Consider the following 23987-nt stretch of genomic DNA (forward strand, 5'->3'; position numbering starts at 1 on the left):
CGTACGCGGACACGATGAGACGCAGGCCTGACAAGAATGTATATTCAGCGCGTTCGAATGCTCCGCGAGCGTGTATACATCTGCCTGCAAAAGGGGGAAACGTCATGAGCTGACGGCCCAGCTGCCGGTCTTTTACATGCGTGAGTGTGGGACGTCAGCTCCATCCTTGGGGACGGCGCGGAAGCAGTTTTTCTGCCCAAAGCCCTTTTTGCCCTGGAGCTCCCCTCTTGCTCTAAGCGGCCCTCTCTCTTAGAGAGTCTCGTTAAATCTCGAGCGGTGCCCGGATGCTCTCGTTTCACTGCCTGTATGAGTGGAATTCAGTGCCCGGATGTTGGCTCTCGGTCTCGGTGTGACGTCACCACACTGCCGACAACGGGACCTAAAAACATTTCATGCTTAATATTCTAGAATCGGCGAAATTAGTTTCTATGTGAGTAGGCGGACAGAAAATACAATGTCTCAACGGCGTCCTAAAAAGTACATGTTACCTTTAGCGGTCGTGACAGCATAAGCAGCATGCTAATTCAGAGTGAGGGCATTAATGGTCCAGAGTCCATGATAGTTATATTTCGTTACTTCAGCTAGAAGTAAATTACATGCAAGAGAAGTAAAGGACAGGATAGTAAACGGCATATCAGAATAAGGGGTCGTAGAGAATGGGTGGCAGAAGCCAAGAGCATTTACTGAGTGCGAAAGTGCGATTAATTATGCTTTAAGCTTATTTCCCATGTTTATATTGTCCATCCTCCTATATTGTCGACCCTTCCTGTATACAGAGTGGCGTCTGTAGATTCATTATGAATTTTGCTCAGCAGCTCTGACCTAAGTCTTGTAAGACGTGAAATGACTAGGACAATACAGTTAAATTTTTCCGAGTGATTGAATTCGCCCGCTTCGCACATACAAAATATGTATGAAAGGGCATTGTTGCATATGCGAACACGCGTATAGTTTTGCGCAAAACACGCAAAACGATGTTGTTTTACCTGCAGCAAAGCCGCCAAAACCACCGTCACTTAGAACAGTGTCGTATTTCTATGCAGCCAAATCTGGCAAAAACAGGTGCCGCCTGCGTCCTGCTGGTGCTCTTACGCTCGAAGCTTGCCCATATGTAGCGTTGGTTACTTGCTGTGTTTTTCCTTTTTCAAAATAAAAAAAATATTTGTTTTGTGTCCTTTCAAAAAAAGTGTCGGTGTTCTCATCGTTAGACACTGATGGCAATCACCGGTGAATCAATGCGATACGCCTGCGTTCTTCTCGTGGCCCTCGTGGCCACCCAATCAGAGGTTCTCGAACGGAGGCCAGATTTAGCGAAGTATCAGGATGCATGGAAGGTAAGTTTCTGTAAGGACGTGACTTTGCAACATATATCCTCTGCAAGATCTAAAACGTTTCGTCGTTCAGTCATTCCAGTGTTATGACATGACAGCGTGAATGGCACAGGAAACTCTACATGAAGGCAGTTTAGGAAAGAAAACATCCTATGCGTTTCTTTCATATTTCTTTCGTAGGTCTTTTGGGCGTATTTTTTTCGTAGGTATCTCTACATTATTATTATGTGCCGTAATGATCTATTTCTGGTATGTCGCGTATGTGTACTAAAAAAGTAATCATTAAGTCTAGATTAAGTTGCTTTAGTATGTAAGGGGAAAAGAAAATTTTGACCCTCTTACAAGTTATTTACCCGCCGCGGTGGCTCAGTGGTTATGGTGCTCGGCTGCTGACCCGAAAGACGCGGGTTCGATCCCGGCCGCGGCGGCTGAATTTCTTGAAGGCGAAATTTAGAGGCCCGTGTGCTGTGCGATGTCAGTGCACGTTAAAGAACCCCAGGTGGTCGAAATTTCCGGAGCCCTTCACTACGGCGTCTCTCATAGCCCCAGTCGCTTTGGGACGTTAAACCCCAATAAACCATAAACCAAACAAGTTATTTGCACAAATTCGCACATTGCCATTGCTCATCTTCTCGGTAGCATACTGCTAATAACACCCATTTCTTCGCTCCATACAATTTTATCAGCTTGGACGTCGTATCCGAAAGTGTTTGTCTTTATATGTAGCAAGCTCATGTGATAATATTCGTCGAAAAAGAGAAACTCGCAGCTCGTGCTTTAGCACAGCCATAAAAGCTAATCTTGTCGTTTTATTTTAAGCATGAATAAAAGATTACGTGCTCGCAAGATCTTTAAGGTTGCCATTCGTAAAGTTGTGCTGACTAAAGTCGAAAGGTAAACATTCCTACAGAGTTTTTCATTTTCATAGTTGTGTACGGCGCAAATTAAGTGTGCACTTCCCGCGAAGGGCGCATCCATCTGGGCTGAGCATTGGGCAAGCATAATTCCTGCATAGCCTCCGGTGTTTTTGTCCAAACATTTCTTGCTGTTGTGGTCATTTCTCCAAAAAGAGTGGTAACGTGAAAAGGAAAAGTATACAGAAAATAAATTTTTATCAGTACTGCTCACTTGTACATACGTCTTAGAGATACACGAAGGAGGACACGACAGTTGCATCTGCAGGCATTTATAATGTACAAATGGAAAATAGGTGAAGGAAACACATTGAATGACATTTTCGGGAAAGAATGTAGCCAAATCCCAAGACGGCTTTAGACAACTGTTTCGAAGTCAAAAGGAAATTTCCTATGCACCCGAGCACGGACTGTGATAAAAAAAAGTCTGGCAGCCAACTGAAGCCCACCTACTCTTACTGACTGCACTCTCGGGTACCAGTGTTTCACTCTCAAGGATAGCTACACAGTCAGAATATGATGCCCAATCTCCTAGGGCTGTAAATATAGCAACAAGCGGAAAAAGAAAACTTAATTGTCCACCACGAACATGCTAAAAGTCGGCGTTGCCTGAGGTGCGTCACTAATGCGGTGTGCCAAAATACGCTGAAAAAAAAAAATCTGCTGCCTCAGGATGAAAGGAAGGCAGCAGAGGTTTAATAGGAGCCTTCATTAGTATTCTCCTTACTGAGTTGGAGGCAGCACGTTCCGTATCCTGACGCTCATGCTTGCTACGAAAACCTAGGCCACAAGTTTGGTTCACCTACGCCGATCTTAAGCTTCCCTCAGGCCCTCAGAAATCAGCTCAAACAATTCTATCAGATTACGTTCTGTTCCCAACTATAGACTGTGTCTGTGTTCACTCGTCATTAGTATAACAATAATCAACTAACAGTTATATTTTAATCGTTCTTTGTCGTCTTTCGCCATTGGCTACAGGGTTGAAACTCTGCTGTTCCTGCCCGGGCGACCTCTTAGTGAGGAAGTTAATAATAATATAACGTAAGTAAACAGGCATCGTAATATTATGCCAGTGCTGGTAATAATTTGGTTCCTATCATGGCACTTTCATGGCGTGCCTATCATGGCATGGTACCCATTTGTAGAAATAACAGGGGTCGAAATTTTCTCCTTGAGAGAGCCTAGGATTCTTGCTGCTTTAACTCATCCAGTCCGTGGTGAGGCCCTAATATGCCAGCCGGTCGACGGTAGTGGACATTGTTAATGAACTCGTCGAGTGTACGCACGATATCGTACCTGAGACACCGAGACTGAACAATTTGGCTTGGCCTAAATGCCTCTAGGTTCTCAACCAGCCACTCGCCTCTTTGCATCATGTAGTATTCAGCTACGAGGCATTTTCGTCATTAAACTTTAATGCACTGTAAACGGGCCATTCTTTACGGCAGCTGAATAAATAAACCTCGTGATCCAAAATTCGTGTCGCCTGAGCGCATATCACCAGGATTTAAGTGCATTAATAACTTCTGTCTCGATGCCCAGAAATGCGTGCGTGCTGCGGAGCTGTATCTGCTAGATGAAAAGAAAAACTAATGCTTTATTCGCTAACAATTCGCTTCACGTGTAAACGCGTCTTGACGAGCGACTAGCTCGATTTTCACAATTACTCGCTTGCTCCTTTTATGATCACTTTATTGGTAGTAATGAATTTTATTGGCAATAAGCTGCTCTACCGGCACTCAGATTTCGGCAACAAAAACCTTCAGGCATGCTAATGTGGGCATCATTGAACCTGTGCTGCGCTGCAGGAAAACACTGGCACTTCATGTCAATCGTGACATGGTGATGCAGTTTGGCAGCTTGTATTTTCGGTCCTCAATTTCGAGCATGCCGCAAGTGAAAAGGGGGGCTTTTTCTAATCGTTTTTATGGCATAATGCGCAAATTCGATGATCACCCGCTCCTGCCGCACAGGTGACTTTGTGCAGTTTTTTACGCTTGCCGCCACCTCATTCAAGAGTGTGGCATGACCGGGGCTGGTGATGGCAAGGTCGCCGGACACGGCCTTTGTGAGCTCGGACACTCCGCAAATCGCCAGCTGAGGGAAAGCAGGTGAAAAAAATTAAGTATAGGCGAACGATAAACCTTACGTATTTTTATTTACGTTTATATGGTCTTGTCTTGCATTTAGGAAAATGTTTCTTACCCGCCAAATCGCCTGTAACCTTTTCTAAGCAAACTAAGAAGACTGCCATTACGGGCACAGATGTCGTGGCCCACCTTACTGTTGCGGAACAATAAGACGCAACCAGCCGCGCTGCCTTTAGTACACCTGGAAGCCATTATTGCTGCCATAAAAACTTTATTATCATAATTGAAGGGTTCGGAGCACAACTGCCTCGAGTGCGCGCGCTTTGTGGCGTTAGCTCGTAAAAAGGCGGCAGATCGTCTTTACTTTGTCTACAGTTATTCTTTAATGCATACTTTCTCAAGTAATTCAGGAAAAAAATATTATCTCCACGTTATGCTAGCTAATGAGCCATACGTGAAAAGCTAACATCGTAAATTTTATTTCATCTCTATTTCCTTTCCATTGGAAAAAATAGGAGCCGGGTATTGTACATTCTTACGGGGTATTGTTACGGGGGGTCTAATATATTGTCTCCTGCGTTCCTGTGTGGCTTTCTCTGCGCGGGCCCGCCGTTCGGTAACAATATGCAAAAACAGTTTGAAAATTGTCCCAGCCCCCACCATAAAAGCAGAAAAGCGTGTCGGAGGCAATGCCACCATAAGAAATACAAAATAAATCCAGTTATACAGACACAATATTGCAGAGGTCATATAAATAAGCGCGAAATTTAAATAGACATGTTAAACAGCGCAAGAAATCAATGGTTCGAAATGCTTCAGACGTATCCTTTCTCAAAAACAGCAGGTACTGCGTGTAGAACATTCTAGCCCATTGTGGGACCACGGGACTCATAAGTCCCACCTTTTTCGTGGTCATGTTTTGCTTATTGAGCTGAAAACCGCTGAATTAATTTCACTTAAATTTCCACTGCAACCTCTTTGGTGTCCACATAAGTTGTTTTAATAGTATGTTGAATGTACCGGCGCGCTCATAGCAAAGACTTGTGTGTCAAACGAGACCGTTCCACTGCGGGCGCTGCCTGCTCGTTTCAGTAAATTTTGGCGCTTTGTCCAGCAGGTTCATTATTAACGATAAGTTTCAAAAATTTTCTTTTTACGGACTAATTTTTGAATGTGCTTTATACATCATTTTCTTTTGTCCTGTGTGTACTGGTTGCAAACAAAAATTGCAAATTCAAATTAACCATTTCTCAACACTATATTAAGAGAAGCATAAAATTCGAATGTTATGTGCCCCTCATCGGTGCATGGGAGTTTCTTTCTGCTTCATGCAGGGAAGTCACCGTTCATGCAGGAAGTAGTTGAGGTGTTGTTCAGACTCCTGGACGACTTATGTGATCGTGAAATCTATTCGGACAGTGCGCAGAATGAGCACGATACAAATCCATTGTTAGCGACTCATATGTCCCACTTTTTCGTAGTTACACTAACTTTTGAGATGAAAACCATGTGAATAAATTTCATTTTAACTTCTACTAACCCCTTGTGGGTGTTAAATGAAGCTGCCTTGATGGCTGTTTAGAAGGTAGCCGAGCGGCGGCAGCCCGTAGAGTCATGGACAGCATCCAGCAAACTTTTGTCCATGACTGTACCTGTGTCTCAAGCGAACCGATCCCCTTGGCGCGCTGCATGTTGTTTTAGAACACGGTTAACCTTCAAAGTCTGTGACGTGCCTTTTTGTGCAACTTGTTTCTTGCCTTTCCACGACAGAAAGTAGACAGCGGAAGGTGCGCCCATGTTCGCTTTGTCTACACGACTCTCTGCCCACAGTGACGGGATTTGAAGGCGCAGGCTCCTTTCCCAAGCAATGTAGCCCTAGTAAGCCGAGCACCAGGCCGGGCGATAGCTTGTACCCATTTTGAGAAAACCGGTGGGTACCTGGCGCCCAGGGCCACAAATTGGGCTTATGCCGCACGAGGCGGACTTATGGTTGCTTGGCGGGGGAACTTATCACTCATCCGTCAAGGCAACTGTTTGGTCTAAGACCCTTTTCCCAAGCATTTCACCCTAGAAGAGCCGAGCACCAGGCCAGGGGAAATCTTGTACCCATTAAAGAAAACCGGTGGGTACCCGGCGGCACTGGGGATCGAACCCAGCACCTCCCGAATGCGAGGCGGATGCTCTACCACAAGGCCACGCATGTGAATGTGACAGCGAGTACATGGATATAGAACGACATTATCAAAGTTTTTCGTCTTAGAAAGTAGGCTTTTGTATTTTCTGTCCTTTGTTGCTTGTATGCCCACTGCAATTTCACATCACAAAAAAACTACTTTTTTTTTCTTAGCGGCTGTGCTTCAGTAGTCAGCGGGACACATATGTCCCGCTTTCTCAAAGGCACTCATGGAGCGGTGGGACTCCTATGTCCCACTTTTATCTCAAAAACCATTCACTCTAGAGAACTCAAATTTTGCACGTTTCATAAGAAGCTGATAAAAAGGAGAGTTCAGCGCGAATAGCCGGCGTGTATTGCTCACAGCGTTATGTCTCATAAAGGGCTAGACAACATCTACAACTTTCCCGTAACAAAATGAAGCAAATGAGAATTAATTTCGACAAAACTGTCCTGATGACTTTTTGTAACGAGTCTTCCGTTTATCTTTTTAGTTATTCTTTCAATGGCCGTTTGGTAGATAAGGATTCTCAGTATAAATATCTTGGCGTCATATTCACGCATTACATGTCATAGTCTAATCACATTGATTACGTAATAAAACACGAAAAGACTAGGTTGTCTACGGCACATGCTACCCAATTTACGAAAATACACAAAGCTACTGTTGCATAAAACTCTAATCCGCCCTGTCCTAGATTACGCAGTTCTAGTGTGGATCCCGTACAAGCAGTTTGAAATCAACATGTTAGACGGAGTCCAGAAAAAAGCTGTGTATTTTATATGTCATCGCCATGGTCGAGATTTCTCACCCTCTTCTACACTTCTTTCATTGAATTTAATCACGCCCTCCGCCCGTCGCCACACTGTATCAATAAAATTCTTACAGTGTATCGTCAATTCCTCGGTAAGGCTCTAAGATAACCACTACATTAACTTTGCACCATTGTCATCCACACGAATTCATCACGAGCTAAATGAAGTTTCTTTCCCCGTTCAATAGAAGCCTGGAATTCTCTACCTGGGTTCATTCGTTCATGTGCATTTCAAACTTTTGTAACTGCCATCGAAGATGCATAATAGCTGAATATTCCTACCCTATCGTTAACAGTTCCCTTCTTGTTTGATATTTCTTTTGTGATTTTAAATTTATTGTAGCGCTCACTTTGTACATTTTGCTGTATTTTGTTACCATGTTGCGTATTTTGCATTTTGTGTCTCTTCCACTCCTGCCATAGCGCATATAATTGCGCTGCAGTATGTATAAATAAATAAATGAGCACTAAAATTTCCTGGAAGAGAGACATCTGCAGCACTTACGCCGCAAGAAAAATCTCACATTACAAGATTTAAGGAATGTATACTAATTTCTCCAGACAGAACAGACTGATAGAATGTTTAGGTTCGTATGCTGGGTCGAAATTGGTAGATTGTAAACAATTTAGTAATGTCGGAAAGTATATAGCAAGGGCTGCGTATTGTATGATGAGCGAGGTGTAGGCACAACTCACTTTTTCTTGTGCCGCGCTAGTCGAGAGCTCGTGTTTTTTTCTAAACCTACTTTTTCTTTCACGCAACATGTCTAGATTACGAGTTATTTATATTGATGAGGGCACAACACCGAGAGAATTATATTTCTCGAAAAGGGCATCTGAGGGACGCAAAAAAGACACACCAGCAATGTACCGACAACCTTTTTTTAAGTGCAATTCTTGAATCTGGAATTATAGTATAATTTTAACTTTCGCTGGTAAAATTTCTCACAGCCTTGTAGTAACGCAGACGGCTCTGGATACTTCCGACTAGAGGTCCCAAGCATGCTTGCTGTTAATTGTTTTCAGAATTCAAAGCTAAGTATTTTCACTTATTTGACTATATGGATATGATCTGTATCTACCTATAGATTGAATGACGTCAGCTGATATTTCCTTTTTGGTGAATATAAAATGGTTTGAGTAATAACCAGCTTATCTTCAAACAATTTGCGCCAATCCTTTAGTGTAAATGAGGAAGCGGTTTATTTTACCACCACTGATGTCAGGTTCTGTCTTGCCCGCAACAAAAAGGGCCGTATCATCTGCCTACCACACAAACAGAAAACAGTCAGTGCACAGAGCGATGTCATTCACGTAAATGAAAAATGGCAGCGGTCCAAGAATGCTTCCTTTGGGAACCGCAGTTGCGACAGCCAGCATAGAAGATTCATTGCCATTTATGAAAACATACTGCGTTGCATTTACGAGATAGGATTTAACCAGTGTGTGAATCCCATGTGACTGTGCTAACTCCAATGTGGTTAACTTGTGAAAAAAAAAATGAATGATTTACGAGGTCAAATGCATTTGTAAAGTCGAATATATAAGCTTGTTATAATTTCCTTTTTGTGAAAAGGTTCTAAAACGATTTCTATTTGCGTTATAAGCGCCGTCTCTGTTGATCTGTGATGTCCTGAACCATGCTAAAAGCAAAAAAATAAAGGGCGTTGTCTAAAAAAATGAATAAATCTGTATGTGTAATATTTTTCGATTCCTTTCGAGAAAACTGGTAATATGGTAATTGGACCATAAATACTGAATCTGCCTTGATCGCCGTGTTGAAATGTAAGTATTAGACGAATGGCCTGCATTCATATGAGCAAGGTGCCTGTAGATAGCATCTGGATATAGATATGAGTGACCACTGAACAGATGTTTTTAATGGCGCTAAAATTTGAAAAACCTGTACGTCGGCAGCCAGCATCCATTAAAATTTGCTAAATTTTGGAGAACTAGCCCAAGTTGACTGAACGACCAATTCGCAGGCCTTCCACCACATTGAAGACCCAGAGAGAGCAAACAATTTTTATCGTAAAAAATGCTTCTGTTTTTGCTGCACCACTTGGGACAAAATAAGAGACGAGAAACTGCTGGACAACTGCTGGAAGTCAAACATTCGCGCTTCCTATATCTTCGCATAACTTGCTCAGAGGGACGCCAGTTGCACATACTAGAGAGCGCTCTTTATAGTCTCAAAACCTACTCACACGAAACTTTTGGTAATACAAGCTTTGTAGAAACGATATACGGTGTGGAAATGGTGCGTCGCGACTGTAGTCATGCAGTCATGTAGTCACGTCGACATGCATGACTACAATGTTATAGGGACTAAACTGGGCCACCTAAGCCAGCACTGTCACCACTGCAAGATCAATTCTAAGGAACCTGTCCGGCCAGAGCTGTGCATGCCCCTGTTTGGAAGGAGTAAAATTATCAACGACCACAATGATAAGCCTGTTAGAGAGATTAATGAGGCTCTGAGTATTTCATGTGCAGGGAACTAGTGTGTGGGCGCCGCTTCACGGGCACTATCGGCAAAAGACCACGCTTTTCTAAATCGATGACAACCAGCGAAACGACCAGTTGTATTCCTTGTATGAGCTAACTTGATCTCTCTTTCCCATTTCATACTGCGATCCCTGTGTTTATATGGGACAATGGCAAGACATAAACAGTTGACAGTTAGCGCTCGTGTATTTCTGTGTTCACCCTTTTGTCCTGTCGCGTTACACCCTACTCTATTATTATGATTATAACAATCCATAATCGTTTTACTGCTGGTGTACGTTTAGTACTACCGCTGCATGAATATTTCTCAGCCTTCCTGAGTGCAGTTTATTGAGCAGAGTTTGCTGCAATTGTTGTACATATTTTTTTTGTTCTTAAATTGTGCTTTCTCTCTTGCAGTCACTTACACTTCCAGGGAGGTACTACCTGTACATGAGGGCATATGAAGACGAGCCGCTTTATGGTTTTAACAGGAAGTGTGTCTTCCTCGAACTCGTTTCCATAAACGAAAAAGAAAACTACACTGTGAATGTTTTCGGATCTGTTGACCCAAAAGACGGATCTAGGCAAGTACACTGGAGCAATGGCTGCTCAAGCATTTATTTCTTTCTTTCGTCTAGCAAGATTAGATTAGAGAGAGTTTGAGTAGATAGAGAAGAAAATTGCTAAGCACTGCGGTACACTGATCGTACCTAATGTTTCTGCGCTGCTGTTATTCGCAAGATGTTAAAAAATTTCCAGTGTTTCTGAAGTGTCTCGTAATACGTGTTCTATAGCGTTGCGTTTACCTCGCGCATGCGTAGCACATAGCGTTGTCTTAAGTACCTAAAACGCTTAGAAACGGGTACCTGTACGATCTAACGTTTTCGATTTCTTAAGTGAGATCGGATCAACAGGCAGAAATACTGCAATTGGATGAACAAAGGGATGTAGAAACACACGTGAAGTGCCGGCAGAAACTACTGCAGAAATGCGTACTCATCGACTACGCTGAGATGCCTATATGTTCCATAAAGATTGCATTATTCATCTTGTACTTTCTCTCCGTATTTTAAGATCACCTGAGGCGCAAAGATAATTTATTCTCCAACCTACGTTGCAGTGTCCGCTACAACTATATTCTTAGATGGGTACTGCTTTTCAAGCGACGCCATGCGCATGCAAAAGTGGGTCGGCGAAGTGAAGACACTAATCTATGTGTAGGGAAATCTGGCCAACAATTCCTTAAATGTATGTCTTAAAAACGACTCTCTGCGAAGAAAGAAGTAAAAATTCGTCGCACAAATGCATGCGCGTTGTTGTTGCTTGGTTTCGTCTGCTCCTGTTTTTTTAAATGCGATGTTGATTGCCTCAGGGCATAAAACTGTATGTAATGATAGATGATGATGCCTAAATAAATTAGAAAAGGTTCTCTGATCTTATAAAATCGAGCAGTAAACGATGATGAGGTCCATGTGTCCAAGTGGTGTATGAAGCACTACTGTCGGGCGAAAGACCCGCTGCCCTTAGGTGCCGAGTTCTTGTCGGCTTCAACGCCGGGCAAACCCACAGCAGGTGGTGAATGTCGGCCTCAAGATTTCGGTTCTTGGAGACTGGACACCCGGGGCGGGGATATACGCCTTCGAATTGCAGGCCACTTTCGTGTAACAGCTAGAGTTAGTGCAACCCCGACCCGGATCCTGCGAAGCGCAACCTCCTCTGCACGGGTTAGACCACGGGGAAGGGTTACCGCACACGGGGGGATAAGAGCCCGTGTGCGGCGCCGGAGGTGTTCCTTTTTGTTAAAAGGAGGGTGGTGTCATCCAGAGTGAGGATACTTGCCGGATACTTGCCGCGAGACGATGGATGTCCTGGCAAATGCCTGGGATGCGACTAATGCGATGTAGTAGGCGTATGACGTGAAGGGCGTCGGTGCGGATGACAATGCGATCCGTAGGTAGTAGGGGAATGACGGCCACAGAGCAAAGTGCCTCTTGAATGGCAAGCATCTCCACACAGAAGGAGGTTCTGGGAAGCGAAACCTGGACGTTCTGTTCAGGGCGGGCTTGCTAGGACAGTAAATTGCAGTAGTGGTTTCGCAAGCCTGGATGCCTGCGTCAACGTATAAAATGATGGAGCCATGCGGCAGATGGGCGTCTTGTTGTGTAATTTGTTCGCGAAACGACGCCGCCGCGAGGGTACATGATGGCCGACGTAGATCAATTGATTTGTTATCGCTTAGCTGCACAAAAAGCCAGGGAGGGAGAGCTGGCGGAGGCGGCTGTAGAATGGAGTGTGAAGAAGCATATGCCCTGAGAGCACACGTTGCGTGTGTAAGGTTAGACTTGAGCCGGCGAGCTTCACGTCTTTGCTGCACCAGCTCATCTAGAGTATTCAGCTGCGCATGTTCTTGGAGCGCCACGATCGGGGTGATGCGAGAAAGGAAGTGATGACCCGCGTTACCTCTCGATTAACGGCTTCAAGGTGATCCCACTGAGGGCTCGTCAAATTATGGAATTGGGCTTGGTAAGCGAGGCGCGTTTGCACAACCGCCCGCACCAAGTGCCTTGCAACATGATAGCCGGCGCCGCCTGTTTTAGGAGCAATGCGTCTAATCAGGCCTAACGCCTGAATCGCTTGCTTTTTATCTTGAGAAAGCCAAGCAGTCTCTGTTCCTGACTCTTGTACTGTAAAGTCCAATATTTTGACTGTCGAACTTTCTTGGAGTGGAGTTCCGCGTGAATGGAGACGAATTGGTGTCGCAGCAAGTTTACGGCGTCCCCAGTGGTTGGCAACTGACACATACGTAGTTTTGCTCACTGAAAGCTGAAGACCAATTGAAGAAGCATAAGTTGACGTAATATCTAAGGCTGATTTTTAGGGCGGAGGCTTGAGTCAACAGGTCGTGGTGGTTCTCCACACAGTGATATCATCAGCGTACAATAAAAACTTAATATCAGACACGTCATGTAAGCGCCAAGCAAGGGGGATAAAAGTAGTATTAAATAATGTGGGCGATAATACCGATCCTTGGGGTACCCCGCGAAAAGGTACAAAGGATCCGACGGTCTCACCACTGAGGCGTATGGCACAGCGTCGGCCTTCTAAATAGGATTTTACAAAATTGCGCACTTTAACTTGGAAGTTCAGCATGCCAAGCGATTCCAGGATAGCAGCATGACTGATATTGTCCTACGCCTTTTCAACGTCCATGGCCAGTATGGTACGTACATTGTGGCTGCAAGTTGATGCTAGAACTGATACCGCCAAGACATCCAATCCATCTTCTGTACCTATGAACGTCCGAAAGCCAATTTGAGCAGGGTTATAGAAACCGTGGTGCCCAAGCCACCGCGATAGTCGTGTTGTAAGCGTTTTTTCGGTAAGCTTGCACAAAGTGGGCATAAGCGAAATAGGCCGGAAATTACCAAGGTCTGTCGGCGGCTTTCCGGGCTTTGGGATGGGTATCACAATAGCCGATTTACAAGTTTCTTGTACGACGCCTTCTATCCATACCTTGTTGATGGGGGCGAAGAGTTGAGGGAGTAGAGCAGAACTCAAGTTCTTGTGCACCTCGTAAGTAATGGGACGGGACCAGGTGCAGTCTTCCGACGGGTCTCATCTATTGCAGCAAGCAACTCGGGCATGGAAAATGGGCTTGCGACTTCCTTGCCGTCAACTGTAGATGGTAGCCTGTCGACATATGCTGCAATGCCAGCCAAGGAGGCTCCTGTGGTCCTTGGTTCGTCACCGCTGTAGCCTGAAGTTATCTCCCTGGAAATTGCCTATCAAAGTGGAGCTTGGGGCCTCAGCTTTGGTTGCACTCTCTACAGAAAGCAGCACAATGCTTCTGACAAGCTGACAACACGCAGCGTACAAAATCAGTGTGACTGGCTACGCGTCTTCCAACATCTATCACAATGAGATAACCCTTCTAAAAATTACTGACATGCAACTACCATGGTCAACTTCCTTGAGTGAATTGCATGCCGCTGTATGACCAACCAGGACTAGTATACAAATTAGAGCTTAACGTCTGGGTTAAATTTAGATATGCATGACAAATAGGGGAATATGAGCACATAGATATGCATGGGCAAAATTGCAAGGTTCTGATAAGAACGCTCTTCAAAAATAAAACAAATTCTCTCTTTTGCGAACAGCTGTGGAGAATTTGGATCCTTAATCATACATGACTCGCCAAGAGAGACTTTCGCATAATATATTAAACAGTCTAATATCTAATATGTATATTAGCGTACTGACAATCGTTATGGACTTCTAGCGTGTGTACCCTTGTGCTGAAAGCCTCTGTCTGCAGACGGCAGAATGATGCCTATGGAGGCTAACCCCTACAAATGTTACTCTGCAAGAATTGATTTCTTCCCAGTGGCAGGTCAGGTCATCGACATTCGGACAATTTTGCCTTCCTTTGCTAAATGCAAAATAGAGAATCCGGTGTGCAGCAGGGCTGATTATGTAACAATTATCATATGATGCAAGTTTATTTGAGCTCTTCTTATTATTATTTACTCGAGCCTTCAATATATAGCTTCTCGCATCATCAAGACATCAAATTTTTAACCGATCCAAGCAGTTCTTTTATGTTTCGTGTACTTTCAGGCAGCCGCAAAAGAGTGGATCAAAAAAGCTGAAATTTTCTGGTTTTGCTCTGTAATGCAATGAAAACGAATGAAAACGAAACCTCTGCCTTGCCTGAATTTGCATATGTGCGGCTACGTCTGTGATTATGTTGTGCAACGTGCGCACATTTTTTACCTGCAGTAAAAACCTGACTGCGTATGCCTGGACTCAAGCATCGGAAGGATATCCCATACCAAACCTGATCGAATCATCTACGTCACTCGGTAAGGCCGTAGTATCAGGTGTAGCCTTTGCTTTTCCACCGGAATAATGATTTGCGGGTATAATGAAACTCTGGTGATGAGCAGTGAAGAAATGCGCAAAAAAAAAACGCATGAATTCTGACTGTGGTTTATTTCTAATAAAAAAATTTTTTTGCTTTAAAGAAAGGTTCAGTAACATTGCAAGTGCTACTGTTTTTAGAAGCAGATGCCTGCGCAAAGTTATCTGCTCTATATATCTTATTCTGGGTAAGACGTGCTCCCTTAGAAAACTTCCTTAGGACTACCTTAAAAACCACTCTCATGTAACTAATTAGGTATGAGGCAGCTTTTCTAAAATAAGTGTTGGCTAAATGTCAAACATTCACATTTCATGATCCGACCGTCGAAAGCGGCTCTTGGAATTTGGGTTAGTCATCACGAGCTTTTACTTTCGTCCACTAACCACAAAGACAATGTTGTACTGGTTTGTTCGAAGCGTCTTTTGTCGCAGGCATAGAGATGTGAAGGCCTGAAAAAAAACACTGCAATTTTGGAAAAAAAACGTTTTTTTTTCGTTTTTTTTTCAGACGAGAAAAAATGGAAGGAAACATCGAAAATTTCACTATGCAATTTCAAGGTTTTATGATTGCTTGCTTTTAATTTAGGTTTTTGTTTCTGCTTTGAAATGCATTACAGCGTGCATCGTTGAATGATTGCAGAGCAGTCGTCATCGCCGGTGCTAGGTAGTGCTTTTAAACCGTTCGTGCCGCGAGTACGCGGGTTGAAGGTCAGGTCACATATAAGATCCAGGCTTGTCTTAAAAACACACTAATACTTGAACTCACGGCTGAAGTAGAACAAAATGGCTGCAAATTCTACAGCGCTGCACACACGGCATAAACAACATAGGCTGCTGCGCACGTAAGCGGTTTTAGCCAAATACAAGCCTAGCTCCTTGATTTCCAACGTAGCAGAGTACAGGACATGCGCAGGAATTTGGTCCAGGACAGGCGTCTTCAGCGTAGCACGTGGCCCCATCTACCTGGTGGCAAGGCCTTTGCACTAACCAGCCGCTAACTCGTCTGGCTTGCCGACTGCTGCAAATACCACCATCATCCGCCAGCTGCGAACGAAACTGGTCACGTTTCGGAAACGTCCATACAAGGATTCGCAAGAGGCTTTCAGGGGAACGCGTTCGAAAGCTTCTGTGTGTGCAGTCGAACATAGCTGTGGACACAGCTTCAATCCATATTGCTGCGCGTAGTGCCGCATCCAGCGGCAGTGACCCTGAGTGCGATATGGAGTGACTTATAGATCAGTTTTCATGTTCCCTTTCTCTGTGCAATAGAACAAAAAGTTCGTTCCACAAATATTATATTTATATCTCCATATTCGCCTGAAGTGCAAATCATTATCTTCTCGGTGCAATCGAACAAGAAGTTCGCTCCACAATATGACATCTATAACTACATATTCGACTGAACTTCGGAGTGTTATTATTGATCGTTGTGATGTTGCAAATAAATCTGTTTTTGTCACGTTCTGCAAAATTTCCAAATTTTCATGAAAAAAACCCCGAAAAAAATTGTTTTTTTCATGCCATTCAAAATTTGCAGCGCTCATGTTGTCTTTAGCGCTCAATATTTAGTGCAAAAACATCATACCATCATACAATAACATACTACAAATCTGAGCAAGTATTATTGCTTTACATGTCTCTTCTACGTGAGCGCCTTCCCAATGCGTGTTTGGTTCTAATTTCACCTTCACTTTTTGGTGGCGCTGCTGCATGGGCATCTGGTGTGTGGCGCTTATAAAGGTTGCAGGTGCCTGGGTGCTGGGTGAAAAGGGGCGGTGGTGGGTGAGGTTGGTGGTAAAAGGGGTGGTGGTGGGCGGCATGGTGGTGAAATCTTCAAAGGGTATTCAGCTGAGTCGAGGCTTTTGGAGGGGTAGGCGGATGGGTGAGTAGAAGCCTACTCGTGGGGGACGCTTCTGGAGAGTGGATGTGTGTGGTAGGTGGAGATGGCTGAACGGGTGGTCGTTGGTACTGGCGGCACTTTACACTCAGAGATTTAACTTGTCGGAGCCGTTGTTTTCGGGAAATGTCGCTCTTATTTCTACGGCAATAAAAAAATCTTCACTCTTAGCAGTAAAAAAAAGGCCTAAAAGGAGACAACGATTTCTAGTCGATGTCGTACTCTTCAATTTCGGTGTCAAACGATTTGTTAGGAGTAGAAGCTCGAATCTTGGCTAAGAGCCTTCATTCAGCATTGAGGCTTCTGGTTTCAATGTTCAGCTGTAGAAGAAAACTGCTTGGGGAGCGTGCTGAAATCAAAACTTATTCTCTCTTGTTGGTTGGTGGTTTTCAGATAATGGTGTTGACTCTTTGAAAGGCATAAAATTTGTCCTAATTTCTGCTGCTTTAAATTAAGAAGACAGTTTTTAATAGATATCATCATTATAGAGCCATTGTGTAAGTCCTTAAAGAGTGCACGCTACTTTGTAAGTGGGCCGTACGTCGTCGGCGCCTGCCCTCGTGCTCTTCACGTCCATACTATATATGCGAACAGTCCCATGTACGAACTGAGTGAATTCAAAGTTCGGTGGACAGTACAATATTGTGTAACAACTTTTCCTTCGAAGTAGTCCTAAGAGTTGCAGAGAGATAGGAGAGTTTGCGTTTAAGACGGCTCCGTATCTTCAGTTTTTTTTTTTTTAAGAATGCTAACACGACTGTCAAGTTCCATTTGTACAAATTGGTCTTGGTCTATAAAGGGCACACAGCGTGATAGACAAGCCCGCGAATTTCAATGGCAAGCTCAACGTTCGGTATCAGTCCTTTTCTCATCACACCCATTGTTGACAGCAGCATTATTCTACGTTTCTGTACACTCAAGCAGAAATCGGTTGTCAGCCACTGAACAGTGCGCGCCTCACGCCCTCACATTTGGAAAACAGGGAGAGAAGTCATCCCGCTGTGCTCCAACAGGCTGTTTATAAGTGAAGCTGTCGCTCATTACCATTTATAGCGGGAAGTCTTAACAGAATATCGGAGATCGCAATGAGTGGCTCGGTGCGTCGTCTTCTTCATTGTCGCTACACTGACATAATGCTGGCGAGTACGGTTGGCAGTATTCGGAGCCTATATGCGATTTCAAAGCCCATTTTTCTGTCGAGAAGGCTTCGAGCAGCGATGAACTCTCTATATTGCCTCATAGGGACCACCTTCCGGTGGCGGTATGTGTTGTGTATTTTGCAAAGCATATATTCTTCTGGGCGGTCCTCGCTGGTATCGAAGGGCTGAAACGCCAGGGCAGCTATTCGCACAGAAAAACGTGTTTGACCATTTATGACAGCCAAACAAGAAACAATCACTGCTGGTAATGCCATGATAAAAAAAATTATCAATAGGAGCCTTCCTGAGCAAACTGACGAAGCTTTTCACATTTTATGTGGTTTACTGTTCTAATCACTTCTTTGGTTATTGTTTATGATGGTGTAATACAGTACGGAATGCCGATACCTGTAGCGAAATAATTACAATCGCACTGTAAGCGCCTAATGGTGCCTGAAAAAAAGAAGCAAAAGGTTAAAGTTTCGTTTGTGGAGTCAACGAGCTATCTTGTAACGTGCATAATATCATACGTGCATACTAGTCAGGACTACCCCAACTATCGATTCTACTACACAGTATGATAACTGACCAGTATTGCCCACGCGATGAAAAGTCATTGTGTATGTCAAAGTCCGTCTTAAATTGTTAAGGACACTGAAACATGTTTGAGTCGATCACAAGAACCGCTTTGGAGTCCTAGGGCTCGTTAATAGTGGGGTTGCTTGATTGTTTTTTTTTCTTCACCCTATCAAACAGTCAAGTCTATTAGGACCCAAGGGCATGGGACGATTTTCGGCTTCTTAATGAATTGGAACTTTGAAAATTCATAATTATACAAGAAAGGTCGCTTAGCATTGTACTTGCTCGAAAACACAAAATAAATACTTCAGCTCACTGAGGTTTGTCTTCCGCTCTGCCTTAATAAAAATATATAAACCAAATTGTTCAAGAGAGACGTCGCTGTGCACTACACATCCCTAAAAAGGAAACTACCGAGGGCAATGCTAGTAAAATCTGCTTCCCCGAAACTGGCATCGTTATTTACACCGTCTTGAAACATGCGCGCAGGAATAGATAATAGAGCACCAGAACTGCACGAGTAGATACAGGGCACCAAATTAAAAGTATCAAAAAGCTTAGCAAGTATTACCTAATTCCGGAAATGGCGTGTCGCTGCGGAGTGAGTGCATGTTCTAAAGAGCTGCCTCTCAAAGATTAAAGCTAGAAAAGAGCAATAAAAAAAGAACATTTCTTCTTAATGCAGAAGTGTGAATGAACTGCTAAAGCACACGGGGCGTTGCGCATAAATGCAGACTGGTTTAAATTTTTCGGAGAGCTAATTTTTTAATTTTTTTCATTTGATACCTCAAAGGCCCTTGGTATGGGGAGTTACATGAGGGATGGGCATGGTAGTTAAACAACAATGGTCTTAATAGCGTTCTTAAAATGGATAGCGTTGATGTGACGCACGGCGTCCTGTGGTAGATCATTCCAGTCCAGGAATGACGTGACAAAAAAAATCGTGAATGAGCTGTAGTTCTTGCGGTTGGAGCGTAGACGGCCTTTTGGTGGTTAATACGCTTGAGAGGCGATAGGCAGGTGATATGACCGATTCTCCTCAATATGAATTAGAAAACATACGAAAGAGGCACAATCGAGAAATTTTTCGTCGCATTTCAGGCTGCGTAAGTTAGCTCTAGATTTTAAAGGAGATACACTATTGTAGTGTGAATAATCAGAATAAATGAAGCGGATAGCCCCATTTTGTATTTTTCCTAACGTTAATGAGAGGTTAGACTGCTGAGGATCCCATATTGCTGAAGCATATTCTAGTTTAGGACGGACAAAAGGTATGTATGCTAATGTTTTGATGGATGGGGTGGGAAATCGTAGATTGCGCCGTATGAATTAAAGGGTACGATTAGCCTCGTTAGCGATGTTCATGATATGAGATGACCATGTTAGGTTTTGCTTTACAGTAATACCCAAGTACTTACAGGAAGAAGCGGACGACACTTCTGAACCGAAAAGAGTGTTTTTAGAAGGAGTATGCATCTGCCGACGATGGAACGAAATTAAACGCGTTTTGGAAATATTGAGAGACATTAATCAACGTTCGCACCAAGTTTGGATTCGGTTAAGATCTTGTTGAAGAATGCCAGCGTCAGCACTGTTAGTGATTGGGTGGTAAATTACACAATCGTCAGCAAATAAGCGGATGGTAGAGAAAATACTGGAAGGAAGATCGTTAATATATATGAGGAAAAGCAAAGGTCCTAGGACTGTACCTTGGGGAACACCTAAAAGGACCGGGCTACGTGGAGAAGAATGATTGTTAGCATAGACAAATTGCTCTTTGTTAGTCAAAAAGTTACAAAGTCATTCCAATACTAACGAATTAAGATTTAGACGCGATATCTTTAGTAGCAGTCTTTTCTGCAGTACTTTATCGAAAGCTTTTTTCGAAATCAAGGAAGAGACTGTTAGTAGGAACGTTTAGGTCAGGGTTGGAGCTTACGTCATTAATAAAGAGAGCCAATTGGGAGTCACATGAGCGTCCTTTCAAAAATCCATGCTGGTTAGTATGGCAGAATTTTACGGAAACAAGGAATTTGGTTATGTGCGAATAAATATGTTCCATTAGTTTCGAACAGTCGCTTGTAAGGGAAATGGGGCGGTAATTTTTCCATGAAACAGGTGAGCCCTTTTTGGGGACTGGAATGATCTTACCAAGTTTCCAATCTTGTGGAGGGACACCTGTTGATATGGACTGCTGAAAGAGGTGGCACAATATTACACTTAGAGTGTTTTTGAGAATTTTTAGGATTTTAGAATTTATGCCGTCAACACCAGGTGAAGATGTAAGTTTCAATGCTTCAATGAGTTTCATGATTCCGTTAGCATCAAATGTAATCTGTGGCTCAGCTGGGTGGCCGAGAGGTGGGAAATCCGGTAAGTCAACGTCAGGTTCTTTTGTAAAAAACTGGAATAAAAGTTATTAAGAGCGTGGGTAGATTCGTGTTCCGGGATAAGGTTGTTGTCGTCGTCATGTAATGTTAGAGGCTTAGATTGTGATGGGTTTATAGTTTTCCAGAACTTGCGGGGGTTGGTGTGCAACATGGAAGGTAGGACAGACGAGAAAAATGTACGTTTAGTTTTGCCTGATAAAGATAAGTATGTTTTTTGTTTTTAGCACAATAATATCTTTCCCATGCAGATGTGGTGTCAAAGCGTTTTGCGGATCAAAGAAATCTTTTCTTCTTGCTTCTGAGGCGTTTCAGCTCTTTGTTGAACCATGGTGGCGATGGTTTTTCGGTGATGGTGAGAGTAGGGTCGTGTTTGTCTATAACTTGATGCATCTTGTTTCTGAAAAGGGACCAGTTACCTTCGATTGATCGCTCTGAAAAATCTCGCAGAAACCACATGCAGAAATCAGCGAGTTTAGAATTAATTGCTTCATAGTGGCCTTTGTCGTATAGAGTTAATGTTTTTCATATTTTTTTTTGTGCGTGACAACTGGCAGGAGTACGTGGATTGTATTACGGAATGATCACTGAGTCCTGGTAAATGAAGTGGCGGGATGTTATCAGGGTGAGAAGTCAATACGAGGTCGAGTATGTTGGAGGAATGACTGCTTTGTCTTGTCGGATTTGATACGAGCTGGGACAGACCAAAGGTTAGACACGTGTTGACAAAATCGCTTTCGATATTATCTTTACATGTAGGGGTGGAAAGGTCGGACCAGTTTATTCCAGGAAAGTTGAAGTCGCCGAAATGAACAATGGGAGTATGTTGGTGAGCCGCGGTTATCGCGCGAAGTCCTTCGTGAAAATTAGCAACAAAAGAATCGGTTAAGTCAGATGGGCGATAGCAAACATCAATGATTACGTGAGGAAATGGAGCGTGGCACTGAATGAACAATATTTCTAGAGGACATGAAGTTTTAATTTCAGAACAACGAAGCGGATCATGGGTTCCTATTAGTACGCCTCCTCCCCGTCTATTAGATCTGTCGCGACGGAACATAGTGTAGTTAGGAAAAATGGAAAGTATTTCAGAGTCATGTATGGGTGATGTTAGCCAAGTTTTGGTGAGTATGATTATGTTGCTATCTATTGTGCGCGTAAGACGTTCAAGGGCGTCAAGTTTGGGCAGGAGGCCTCGGATATTAGTGTAAAAGAAGGACAACGAGCAGAGCTTCGGACTGACGGGAGGTTTAAGCAGTAGCCATGGCGTGCGGACGGGATAGAGCGTGCGGACGGAACGGGGCGAGGAGTGGCGGGGAACGACTTTCTGTGAGGAATGGTCGAAAATATAGACAGTGGTATCAATGATTAATTTATTATGAAGGAGTTTGTTTCTGGTTGGAGTTTCAGAAACTGTAATAACTGTTTCCCGACAAAGAGGGTAGGTTTTGAGTAGTCTTCCGAGATTCTGTAGACACTGTTTTTTTTAGTTTCTTAGCGCAAGAAAGAACTTTCTCTCTAGTTTTAAAGTGACCGAATTTAACTATGATCGGCCGTTTCTTGTCACTTTGAAACTTTCCAAGCCTGTGCGCGCTTTCAACGTCTACGGGGCTGATTTTCCCTATATAACTCAGTAACCAACTTTTCAAACTCGGCCCATGGTTCGTTGTCAGCGTCTGACAAGCCGAAAAATAATAGTATCTGCGTGATCTATCTTCAAAATCAGCCAGTTTGGGAGATGGATTGGCAACTTCACCTGAATTTTGCTCCGCAAGCGTTCGCACATCGCTAATATCTTCCCGCATGGCGGCAAAGGATGCACAGTCTTCTTCAATTTGGACGAGTCTTGTTTTTATTTCTTCGAATGTTTTATCATTCTGGGATAATTTGGACGAATGCTTTTCATTTCGCCTAACAAAGCTGCTTGCCGAGTACGTATTTCGTTCAAGGCGCCCATTATTTCATCTGATGCATCAGTAGAGCGCGTGTTAGGTCCGGGAATTTCCTCGACGTCACCTGCCAACATTAGTAATTGATGGATGACACTGGTACAGTCATAATCAATCACTAAACAACACTGTGGGCTTGGCAATTTATATGTAGACCTGCTGTGCGTCAGCGCTTGCTCGTGTTGTGCTTGTCTCCCCTCGATGCTGCCGTAGACCTGGAGTCCACAGGGGACGCTATATCAACTAGACGACCCTCAAGCTTTGAAGTTGGCATCTCTAAGCCGTTAATGTCACCTGCCGCACCAATCCGTTGAGCCTCAGTGCTGATGTGTGCTCATTTTGCTCTGATATGTCCCAGTCCTTTCAAGATCTATGGGCAGTGGTTACTATTAAGAAGGTGCTTCAAATGAATTTGATTTGGTTTATGGTTTGGTTTATGGGGTTTAACGTCCCAAAGCGACTAAGGCTATGAGAGACGCCGTAGTGGAGGGCTCCGCAAATTTCGACCACCTGGGGTTCTTTAACGTGCACTGACATCGCACAGTACACGGGCCTCTAGAATTTCTCCTCCAAAGAAATTCTAGCCGCCGCGGCCGCGATCGAACCCGCGTCTTTTGGGTCAGCAGCCGAGCACCATAGCCACTGAGCCACCGCGGCGGCCAAATGAATTTGAATAAAACAAATACGGTGGCGGCAGCACTGAAACAGACTCTTGTCTGAATAGCACTAAATAAACTTTCCCTCTTTTCTCTCTGGCAGAAAAAGACTTCACCGTGACATACGCCATGGCTTTCGTTGATTACGATAACTGTGAAATATTGAGAGTCCCGCATCGCAGAAATGGTGAGTAATTGGTGGATTCCTATGCTGAGCTGAGCAGCGCTGTATTCCTCTGGAGTACATAACTTTGATTTGATCAAGGCCTTTTTCTTTCCAGGATGCGAACTGTGGGTAAAAGAAGTCGAAAAGATTACATCGCTGTGTTTCTTCATATATGATCTCCTCTGCGGCCCAGACAAGTACATCGTTTACGACAGAAAGTTATGCAACAAGAAATTGAGACTTTATACCAAATAAAAACAAACTTTTCTTGAGCCCGCTTCGTGCATTGCCGGTGCTCGGCAACGAAGCAGTTAATTTGAGCTCTCTGCAATTGGAGCTCCCATAAAGGCAAAGAGCGTCAATATTCAGCGCTTTTGAAGCCACAGGTTTGCCCTGCCCTAAAGGCGGGAAAAGCGTGACTTTTTTCGTTTTTTTCTGAGGCTGTGGTTGGAATGCCAAGCATGCATGCACCAATCCT

General features: G+C 43.7%; 1 protein-coding gene across 1 annotated transcript; it reads left to right on the top strand.

Moving 5' to 3' along the window:
* The first annotated feature begins 1235 nt into the window (after positions 1-1235).
* Positions 1236-23764, top strand: LOC149344134 (male-specific histamine-binding salivary protein-like). Its single transcript, XM_089547155.1, has 5 exons — positions 1236-1334; positions 10231-10397; positions 14596-14678; positions 23447-23530; positions 23625-23764. Exons 1-5 carry the CDS (start codon positions 1236-1238, stop codon positions 23762-23764), a joined length of 573 nt encoding a protein of 190 aa, XP_089403281.1.
* The last annotated feature ends 223 nt before the right edge of the window (positions 23765-23987 follow it).

The sequence above is a fragment of the Amblyomma mixtum genome, chromosome 5, assembly GCF_055824585.1.
Source record: "Amblyomma mixtum isolate Tamu chromosome 5, ASM5582458v1, whole genome shotgun sequence".
In the NCBI taxonomy this organism is placed as follows: Eukaryota; Metazoa; Arthropoda; class Arachnida; order Ixodida; family Ixodidae; genus Amblyomma; species Amblyomma mixtum.

Excerpts from the sequence above, each read along its gene's own strand:
- LOC149344134 (XM_089547155.1), top strand. The coding sequence starts at position 1,236 with ATGCGATACGCCTGCGTTCTTCTCGTGGCCCTCGTGGCCACCCAATCA. Across the intron at positions 1,335-10,230 it reads AGTATCAGGATGCATGGAAG|TCACTTACACTTCCAGGGAG; the intron begins GTAAGTTTCTGT and ends TCTCTCTTGCAG. Across the intron at positions 10,398-14,595 it reads GACCCAAAAGACGGATCTAG|TAAAAACCTGACTGCGTATG; the intron begins GCAAGTACACTG and ends TTTTACCTGCAG.